General features: G+C 37.4%; 1 protein-coding gene and 1 long non-coding RNA gene across 2 annotated transcripts in view; both read right to left on the bottom strand.

The window, feature by feature from the left end:
* LOC131879445 (uncharacterized) overlaps positions 1 to 1110 on the bottom strand; it is a gene marked incomplete in the record, with an annotated part of 5478 nt that extends 4368 nt beyond the window's left edge. The window contains 1 exon segment of the mRNA XM_059225774.1: positions 1041 to 1110. Coding sequence (XP_059081757.1) covers positions 1041 to 1095 — 55 coding nt within the window.
* Positions 1111 to 6191: 5081 nt separating this feature from the next.
* On the bottom strand, positions 6192 to 10833 carry LOC131879449 (uncharacterized). The gene is made up of 3 exons (XR_009373156.1): positions 9280 to 10833; positions 7780 to 7891; positions 6192 to 7715 (listed from the first exon to the last, which is right to left on the bottom strand). It is a non-coding gene; the product is annotated as an uncharacterized LOC131879449 (long non-coding RNA).
* Between the last annotated feature and the right edge of the window lie 39 nt (positions 10834 to 10872).

Genomic DNA, 10872 nt, shown 5'->3' with positions numbered 1-10872 from the left:
TCTATTCCACTGGCTTTATCGGCATACCGCTCCAAAATGTCCACGTTTGGAGCTTTTGGCACAGGTCGCCTGAGAGGCAGCACAGTTGTTTGTTTTCCAGGTTGGTGGGGCCGTTCCGGACCCCTCCCATCCATTACACCAGAGGAGCCTCTCAAACGTGTTTGCTTTGATACGGGTCTGCTATTTGGTGAACCATAAGGAGGTCGGGATCCATGTCTTCCAAAGAGGAAGCACTACTGTTCTGTACTTGTGGTTGTGGAAAACGAAAATCAAACGAAAAAGAGATTACCCTAAGTGACCATATTCAGACAAGTACAAAATGGCCTGAATGAAGGATCTTGTACAATTGGAATTTTTGGGCTTTCATTGCTTGTCTAAGCAACAAAGACTAGAACATTTAGTTAATGGTTAAAAATTTATCCAAAAATATGCGCCAATCAACAAATTATGGCAAAAAAGAGGGAAGAGGAATTTCTATTCAGAATTTTCAGATTTTTATCGCAATTGTCAGGATTATCTTGATTACAAACTGAACTTTTTGACCCCAAAGGCAGCTGAGGCAAAAGCATGCATTGTCATTGATGCAGCAATACCCATAAAAGAATTACAGTACAATCCTAAAGCGAGTAGGCGTAGCTGTGGAGTAGAGGGCACTTTCCTGCTTAATTGCTTCTCGTCCAAATTAATGCCAACCAATTTTGAAGCGCATTTCTACTGGTAAAAAGTTAAAGGTCTTACTCACCGCAAGAAACATTTATTGATGTGAAACTTTGGTCGTCGTTGCCAATTAACCCGAGGGAAAATTGTCATTGCGAATATAAGTACAGTTTTGAGGCTGCTGTACCGCCGGATGATACAAAAATACGCAGCAAATGCCAAATCTGTAAATTGCACAACCAAAAACTATTAGACATAACTTAAGCTAAACCAAGTCTAGCTTTCTCAAGAAAGAGTTAAGCAATGAGGGTTAGGCAAGAAATGGATGAGTCGAATATTTTTCAAATTCGGCTTACCCTGCAGCGCAGTTTCCGGCAGCACTTCTCCCTTCTGCAAACATTCATTTGTGGTGTAACATGTGCAATTTTCGATTTCCATTGGTCCCACTGAAAGCAAAGTAGTAGGTGGGGAATATGCAATGTTCTATTGTTTATGAAGGGCTAGGCGAATACAATTTTTTGCTCTTTGTTGAAATTTGAGAAGGTTTACAGCAAAGCAAGCATTGACTCGTCAAACTTTGGGTTGCTCAAGAATTTCGCAGTATGTTGATTAAACGCCTCCCCGAACCTCTATTTTTTGTCTCTTTCCCGGGTCGCACATTCGACGCTTCATCTGTACTATTTAAAGAAAGATTGCTGAAGAATCTCCCTCCTTAGCTGGAACTATGAAAAATAGACCACATAGATGATAAGATCACTGTAACATGCAGGTATGACGACTACTGCTTTGGCCAAAATGTTATTTCTGCACTTTGAGCAAGAAAAACAGGGGGCTGTTTTGTCGTTTTCCCCCTTAAGTTGTGAAAGCGAATGGGCGAATGCACAACCCAGCAACAGAGGCAAAAAGAAATCGTCAAGAGTAAGGTTCCGTGAGACGGAGTTTAAGGCATCACAATTTTTTTTTCAGCAAGCTGAAGCTTGAAACGTCAATGCCCGATTTTCTTTTCCGCCGTTCAGATCTTTTACATCCCCGTAACTAACAAATTTCTTCGGGTTCTGCTCGGAAGGAAAATCTTCAAAATACTTTGCCTTCAATTATGGTGGATCGAACCTTGCCAAATGTGTCCTACAAAATTGTTGCTAAAACAAGGATTACCTGGCTTCGAATTGGGGAATTTTTGAGCTCTTAGGCAACATTAAAAGTGCAAAAAGACAAATAATATAATCAACACAATGTGTTGCTACAAACCAAAATTGGATGCCAGTAAGTCGTTTTCTCATATTTATAAATGTGTCCGAAATAGAAATCGTTCAATGAAATATGCGATGACGATATATCTCTTGTTGAAATCTATCATAGGGGCATTTTGGAGTTTTTTTATTGCATTCGGGCCATCGCCAGGTTTACAGTAATAAGGGTTTGCCGACATTAGTGGAGATTTATGTACTGGTCTGAAGGTTTTTTTTTCCTTCTAGCCCAGAGTATGATGGAAAAGGATTCTAATTGTGATTGATTCTGAAACGGCTACAAAAATGTCGTGTTGTAGTAACATTTTTGGACAAAATTATTAACTGGAACATGTGACAGACCTTGAAAATGACAATTTTCGATCAGTTTGAATTTTCAGCCTTTTTACTTAGACAGTTATTGCTCTGATGGCTCCTTCGACTTTGCGTACCCGCAATTTCACCAATTACAAACCTTGTTTATATTTTGCTCCCATTTTGTGACGTAAGGCCGCTGAATCTCACTATTGTAAGCACAATTTTTCAGAACAAAAAAAATATGTTTCTTCTTCTAAGCACCGTTGTGGAAAAGTTTCGATAAATTTGCCAATGGTCATTGGCGAAATGTGTAGACTGAAGAAAAGTCAAATTTAGGGCTATTTAACTGTCATTTATGCGGAATATTGACACAAACTGCTTGAAAATCCAAAGAGCCCCCAAAAGCAAATACTCAATAATTTATTGAACTTAATTTGTCATTAGTTACTCGTTACTGTTTGGTTTTCCAAACAGAGACTTATGTCAATGAAATTACAGCTTTGATAAACGATTAATTTGACAGGGTTATGCGATCTACTTAGTTGACTCTTAAGAGTCCGGTCAGAGTCATCTACGTAAGTCCGGTACATTGATTGATGAAATGTGCCCATGCATGATTGTAAATGTTTTATTTTACAAGGCTTTACATTAAATAGTCAACTTAATAACGGCCTCTTATAAATACTAAGCTTTTTTCAAAACTGCGGGGATAACAAAATTATTAATGACATTTCTGGCCTCTCAAAATGCTAGAAAAAAGTAATATGAACCTCGAAATGCAAAATTTGTAACACCAACCTAAATCTATTTAAAAGATTTTAAAATTTTTGAATCAACCAAATTTACTTTCAAAATTAAAGCTCTTACCTGCCGATCGAACTTGAACTCTTACATGGCGCATTATCAAAAGTGACGATATTGAAAATGGAGAACACTAAAATAAATGAAATAGTTGAAGTAAAGAAGAATATTTAAGGAAAAGTAAACCACTTACATGCATCAGGACTTCTTGATCTATTGAAAACCACAAAGGTTTCCTTATAAAAATATATTGCTCTCAATCAAACGATCCAAGCGTAATTAACACTACTACTGATCTTTGAAACAAAAGTTTTTCTCTGTGACTTGCCAAACTCTGGTTTGTGAAGAAATTTTCCAAAATAGGAATAAAAAAAAGGAACCCATGATAACGGAGTGTTCTAACAACCCGATAGAGGCACGACATGGTCCCAAGAGGGCGTGGGTTCGTATTCCACCTTTAAAGAAAACTTTTCTTCATTCTTGTTTTGGAGCTTACTGAGAACAGACGCATTTTATTTTCCTCTTCTTATCTCCCAAAGAGTTTCGAACCAACGTGTGACTTACATTACATTACTAACATTCGAAAAAGAATTCAAATGACAATTTTATCAAATTTGAGACATTAAGAACGAGTTTTTTGAATTCAGCTTTTGGATCGTAACATATCTGGCATTTAGATGGTCCAGATCTCGCAAGCCTGTAGGGTTGAAATTTACAAAGGAGTTGTAACATTGATGTAAAAGGATGACGAACGAAGGATAGACAACATATTCGTAAGATTCAGAAAAATGCTGACTAGCTATGCAGCTGCTCTTTCATAGAATATTGGGACGGTCGGAAAGTCCTGTAATCAATCCATCCATGGAGGAGTATCCAAAATACTCCATCTCCTCCCCGCAGAAGAATCCGTCAGCTGCGCGTGGTGTGGCTTTTCGCTCCAAAAGCGCGAAATTCAGCCGTCGATGGCATTCTATTTTCTTAAGGAGGCCCTTGACTTGTTTAACGGCCGATTTGGCCAGATAGTTGCTCTGGAAATGTAAAGTGAGCTGGTTTCTACTGTTATGCTAGACAGATCAACAATTTGTGGGCCCGCTGTCCGTCTTGATTCGGCAAGGAAAAACCGAATCGGGAACCAGGTCCTCATCTTCCTCCAAACCTCGTCTGAGGTTTGGGAGGTCATCATTGTCACGAGGGAACCCAATCAACCGGTCACCCATGACAAAAGTTTTTCCCTCCAATTCAAAAAGGTCAGCCGAAACGGCCTCCATTGGATTAAGGCGGTCTTTGATGACAGCGCTGCCGGCTCCCTGGTTTGACTAGACATGGAGTCCAATGGACTAGGTAAGAACTGAACGCAAACAGGGCACCTGCAATACAGAGCTCGATCTCGTTCCACATTTTCCGGCCAATAATAAAGTTTTTTGGCCAACTTGAATGTCTCCGTTACTCCAGAATGGATAAAAATAATATTTTCAAGATCTTCCGTCTGGTGGGTCTCGGAAAACGATTTGCCTCCCCAGAATTATCAGGTCCTTCTCAATTTTCTCCCCGACGTGGAGTTTGTCCGATCACCTCCCAATACGATGAAAGCGTGCGCAGTAAAGGATGACCGTGTTCAATGCAAGTGCGCAGTTTGGCCTATTCTTGGTCCACATTCCTAGAAAATTGTGGTGGAAGCGGGGTCATACATGCATAGCGGCACACACATAGTGCGGCTTCAAGCGACGGATCTGGGGCAAACACGGGAAAAGCGATCAGCCTATTCATCAATCCAGTGATGGTTGATGGTCTGTGATGATTTCGAAATCTGTCATTCCTCGACTGTAAAACACATGCTTTTGAATCGCGAACCAGAACAGTGCTTCATTCGAGTTCTATCGTGGCATAGTTTTTCTGGGCTGGGTCAACGAACAAGGTCCTCATGGACTAGACGAATTTTCCCCTTACCTGCGACTGTAAAGCCTTTGTTGCTTGAAAGAGCACGTCATTTTGACGTTCATTATACGATTGCTTGCTTTCAAATGTAAAGTTTAAGATTGCTGACTCCAATAATGCGTCTCGGCTAAAACCACACGTTGGTTTCAGACCGTTACGAATCCTGGTACCGTAATTCTGTAGTTCTACCCGTTTCTAGATGACTTAAGTAGATATGGAGGACCATTTCACCTTTGCCAAAAATGTTTCTTGCTAACACCACAAGTGACTGAAACTAAAAAGAGAGTTCCATTTCCATTTCAAAATTGGTTAGATGCGCTAAATCAATTAACGATATAATATAATTGCTAATACATTTTAGCAATTTAATCTTCTGAAAAATTGGTTTTAAAAAAGATTTAGAAAGTAGCAAAAATTTTTGCTACAAATTAAATGCCTTGATCCATGAATCAACAGAATTGATTGTCCTTACGGAAAAGATATCAGTTTCCTTGAAGTAAATCTTCAATGGTGTTTTTATGACAGTACTCTTTTTTTTCTTCAATGGATTAATTTGAATTGTGCTTGGAAACATTTTAGTTCTTCTGATCGTTCACTTTTTCGAACTGAAGCCACTTGTCATCCCTTGTGTGTCTCTGCATGCATGGTGAATGATGAAACTTTTGGTTTCACCGCATTGACATGGAAAATTCATCGGTGAATTCTAAATTTGTTTTGTGGAAGCATTTTTGCACAATCCATTTTTATCCTACTATTCCACAGGGCTAGAGTGTCATATGCAATTAAAATGACATTACACAGGCGTTAATGTTTATCATAACTCCCAAATGATACATTTTAGCAATTTAATCTTCTGAAAAATTGGGTTTAAAAAAGATTTAGAAAGTAGCAAAAGTTTTTGTTACAAATTAAATGCCTTGATCCATGAATCAACAGAATTGATTGTCCTTTCGGAAAAGATATCAGTTTCCTTGAAGTAAATCTTCAATGGTGTTTTTATGACAGTACTCTTTTTTTTCTCCAATGGATTAATTTAAAATGTGCTTGGAAACATTTTAGTTCTTCTGATCGTTCACTTTTTCGAACTGGAGCCACTTGTCATCCCTTGCGTGTCTCTGCATGCATGGTGAATGATGAAACTTTTGGTTTCACCGCATTGACATAGAAAATTCATCGGTGAATTCTGAATTTGTTTTGTGGAAGCATTTTTGCACAGTCCATTAAAAATAGGTTCTTAAATATACTCACTCTGTGTAGCAAGTGCCATTTCTGTTGCCTGTTCCTGCACAAGGGTCATTGGTGAATCTAAAACATGAGGGAGATACATTAAAAAATATATATGAATAAGCAACGGTGTAAATTTTCATAACATATACTATATATTTTGGCAAATAGTTTTTCCAGAACTTGAATTTTTTTCTTGCTTGGTAACCGCTACTGAGAATTGATTTCGAAATGAAGACCAATAATTGTTGGGTTGTTTATGAACTATTTTGTACCTTTTGTTCTTACTTTCTTACAACACTTGAAGCGTTTTTTCGTTATAATTGACGGATATTATCTCTTAACTTGTTTTTTCATCAATTCTCTGGTTCATTCACAATTTCAAATTACAATGTGATTCATATCTAAATTTTGCTTGGTATTTGCTGATTTAGTTTGGTATATTTTCTTAAAAGGATGTTTCAAATCTGATGTACGGCAAATTAGGAAAAAATGCATCAATTTACTTTTTACTTCAGCCTGAAACCAAACTCATGTATATAGACTTCAACATGCTGAAACAACATTTAGGTTAATTATTTTGTGACCTTTTTTGGCTGATTGAAGATCATTGGTAGTTTGGCTGAATTGGAGAAGATTACGTATGAGGAATTGCTTTCTCAAGATTGGTTGCGGCCGTGACCGATTTGACCTTCAATGAGAGCTGTTATGCTTTTTATTTATGCGTTTATTAGGCTCCATCCCTGTCTAATGTGAAGGCGAAAAGTGAAATGTGGGAAGCCATTGTGTAAGACAAATTGGATAGCAATGTTGAACACGCCAAGGTGGCGCCACATTCTTTGAAATGGCTGGATGAAATGGAATGAGCTAAGTGTGTTAACGAACAATCCAATAATAATTGAAGGTGGGTCAGTAAGTGGGAGCCAATCGCAAACTTCTGCAATGCTGCACAACAGGTTTCAACAACATGGAGGAAAGTGGCAAACATAATAAGATATTGATATGCACAACACACAGCCAGGAAGCTGTTCACAGGGTCTGGATGGAAACCGTTTTTCTTGTTTGATTTGAGGTTGTTGGTGAAAGTCTGTACCAACTTTTCTAAGGCCGCCGTGGAAGAGGTCGTGGTTGTGGCCCTGCTGTCCTTGGCCATGGTATTCGATACACTAGCCTTTATCGCAAGTTCTGGTTAGCCACTGAGGTCATGAAAACGAAATTTCCACATACCCCGATATTTACGGATAATAAGTCAATTTTATATTCAATAAACAATATTGACTTGTCAAACTTGAGAAAGGCAGAGACATAGAGAGAGAGAGAGCAATGGAGAAAGACAGAGCAGGACAGCTGCATATGCGCATGTGGATGCAATACAAATTCACACCAGATACTTACAAATTAAATGGCTTTTTAGAGCTTGTATAAATATCCCCATTCAATGTAACAAACAAATACCAAAAACTCGTAATCTAACTTAAAAGTAACGTGTTAAGGATTCTTAAACGAAACGACATCTAAAATTAGTCACTTGCCGAATGATGTTGAAAACGCTCACTGAAATGAAATGAAAATTGTTTGAAATCCCAAATTTACGAGAATGGTTTTACGTTTTACTCACATGCTTTTCCAACCCTCTGAGTGGAATTATCTGCACCATCAACTGAAAGATAATTCATTACCACAAGAGAAAAGAGCAAAATTTGCGTCTTTGTTGCCATGATTGTCAACATCTGAAAGAGAAGTTGAAGTTGTACAGTTCTTTTCATTGAGGGAGACAGCGCCCTCTGCTTCGTCTAGGTGCGGACACACAAACGTAGAAACGAGAGAATACGCTCTAAGATGCCAGATTTTATCAAGGGATCACTATTAGATGATCAATTTATTGCTGAAGCATTGTGATTCAATGAATAACCCAAGAACTCATCTGGGAGACCTTTGAAATCATCTGTGGGTAAAATTCCGAACAATTATGACATATAAATAAGAACTAAACAGTAAGTTGCACACAGTACGGTTGATGACACGTTACGACTTTTGCAATCATCATTTCTAACAAAAAAAGTACCACGAAAAGGACAGTTTCACATGTTTTTAATGATTAACTTCAAAGGTATCACTTTCTCGAGACTTAAATTTAGTTTTTTATGACAATGTAATGGAAGAAGATGGCCACAAAATGTCGGTGGTATGCTACAAGTATACAATACCGTATGTGGCTCAATGTTGTTTACTTTCAATTTGGAGGTAAATGGTGTTTATAATTGTACTCTTTTAGGATTTGAAATGTCTCTCAGAAGAGTTAATGGTCCATTTATGGTGTTAGGATGTATAAACAATCAGTTGTAAAAAGGTTGATTGAAATAGGACATTCGTGAAGATGGTTAAAATCACAAAAATATGATGATAATTATATAGAATATCGAGAAAAAAGTTTTCAAATCTCGGGTAATGTGTAAGGAGCGAAACAATTGTTAATTAGATTTTGTTTAGAGTGCAAATAAGCCAGGCACTGGTTAGCAGAATTTTGCATGATCTCATTAGTTTGTTTTTAAGCTACTCTGCATGGGATAACCTATGTCATTCTTTCCCTCAAATATCTAAAGCTGGAACAGCTCAAGTTTGAAAAATATAGTTGCCAGAGCAATTTCTGTTTTTTTTTGAGTTTGTTCTCCGGAAACTCCGGAACCGGATACTTCGGAATACAAAATAATGAAACATAAAAAGTAACAAAAGTTGTCGATTGCTAAGTATTCTAAGAATAAACTGATTGGCGGTTTCAAATGGAACAAAATATATCAAACAATTTTGGAGTCATTTGAGAAAGAACTGAAGAAAAAAAAACTTTCTTTTTTACTACCTTTACCTCAATTGATTTTAAGGAAAAATTCTAAACTTGACGCAAACAAATGTTGAGTAGAGTATCAAGATGATACCAAATACGACTGTCATTGTATTTGCATCTTGAATAACTTCTTCAAACTTCCGAAGAGTTAACCAACAATCTATATTTTCATGGGCGCATTTGGTTCATCTTACCCAAATCTTGAAAACGATTTTACAATGAAAAAATCCTTCACCTGGGCATTAGGTCCCGATATTGTATCTGAAGTTATCTTACTTTTGAAGAGGAGATGTTGTACCGGCAAGTGACTTGTAAGGAATGGCAGGAAGCTTGAAATTATATTGGACGAATTTGGAAGCTCCGAAACTTGGGGCTGGGTGTTGTCTCGTTGACGGAGGAATAGGAAATGATGGTAATTTTGAGGCAATTTGATGGTACGTAAGCAGAAAATTGCTCCTTAAAACCTCTCCGGCGGTTAAGTAAGTGGCAAAAAAACTGACGGCTGACGTTTTAGTAGCAAGAACAACTGTTAAAAGAGTGGACATCGGATGACAAGACGTATTTAGCCTGATGTCAATCTTATTATGTTACTGTTTGTTCAAGATCGTTGCTTCACATTGTTAAGTAGTTTGGTTTTCCTTTTCAAAGCGTGATTAGAACCTTGGAGCAAAATTGATCGAAAGGGCTTCTTTAAAATGGCATTGATTTTAATAAGATTGCAGCAAAATGCCAAACAAGGTATATTAAGAACATTCATACCATTTTGTCTCTAAAATAGTCATTTTCAATGAGCTTTAAGTGACCTAATATATTAGTTTGAGCCAATAAAGTACCACATAAGGTAACCAAAAAACTCATCTGGGTGCGTGAGATCAAAAATGTATTTAATATGTTAATGAGTTATTGCAAAGTGGCTGTGCGCACATTTGGTGATAAATTGATGTTTGAATCCTATTTGTCCCTTCTTCGATTTCACTGAAGCTGGATTATGTTGTAATGGACGATATTCGTGTTACTCTTTAACAAGATCAGTAATAGGCTAACCGGTTAGGAATTCTAATTTTTATTGATGATATGGAATTAATTCATAGTAACCCCTACGTGCAGTTGGCATTTATTTGCAATTTATCTTAAAGTAAGAGATGTTGAGGCCTGAAGCACAGAAGACCAAAACTGGCTTTGAATAAGTCTCAAAATAATCATATTAATAGCCAAATAACACTTATATATTTTCTGTGTTGATGGTCCTTTGTATGGAGCGATGGAGGCGCCCTCTGCTTCGTCTAGGTGTGGTCAAACAACCGAAAAAACCTCGAGATACGCTCTAGGATGCCAAACTGTACCAATTGATTATTAAATGAACTAATGATTGCCGCTAATACACTTTTTAGCAGAGGTAAGAAATATTTCTTCAGTTGTCATATCATTGAATCTTTGTTAAGAACCATTGGAAATTGTGCAAAATGTTCGATTTGGAAAATGATAGCCAACCTTTGTTGTCCTCGTTAAGAATTCTCTCTATCGTAAATACAATGACGCCTAACTCATTCATTATTTGCTTGATCAAGGCCATCGTAATCAGCATGCTAGTTTAGTTTCCACTGGTTTTTGGTTCTTTCAGGAAAAAACATGAACTGCTTTTTAAGTCTGTTATAGAGTGCTTCATGGATAGACCCACATCACTTGATTCAACTTTTTCTTGTTCCAGGTTTGTGCTTTGAATATGTTCAAATTCCTTGCAATTAAACACATGCTCATGTCAGGACAGTGCAGACTCCGTGGGTCTATTTTCCAAACTACAATTCACACAAATTATGACAATGCTGTCTTTGTATAGGTTTGAATATGTTGGTTTTATTTGTTATCAGT

This window comes from Tigriopus californicus, chromosome 4 (genome assembly GCF_007210705.1).
Source record: "Tigriopus californicus strain San Diego chromosome 4, Tcal_SD_v2.1, whole genome shotgun sequence".
NCBI classification, from domain to species: domain Eukaryota; kingdom Metazoa; phylum Arthropoda; class Copepoda; order Harpacticoida; family Harpacticidae; genus Tigriopus; species Tigriopus californicus.
The sequence above is the reverse complement of the archived record's forward strand: the minus strand, read 5'-3'. Positions and strand labels throughout refer to the sequence as shown.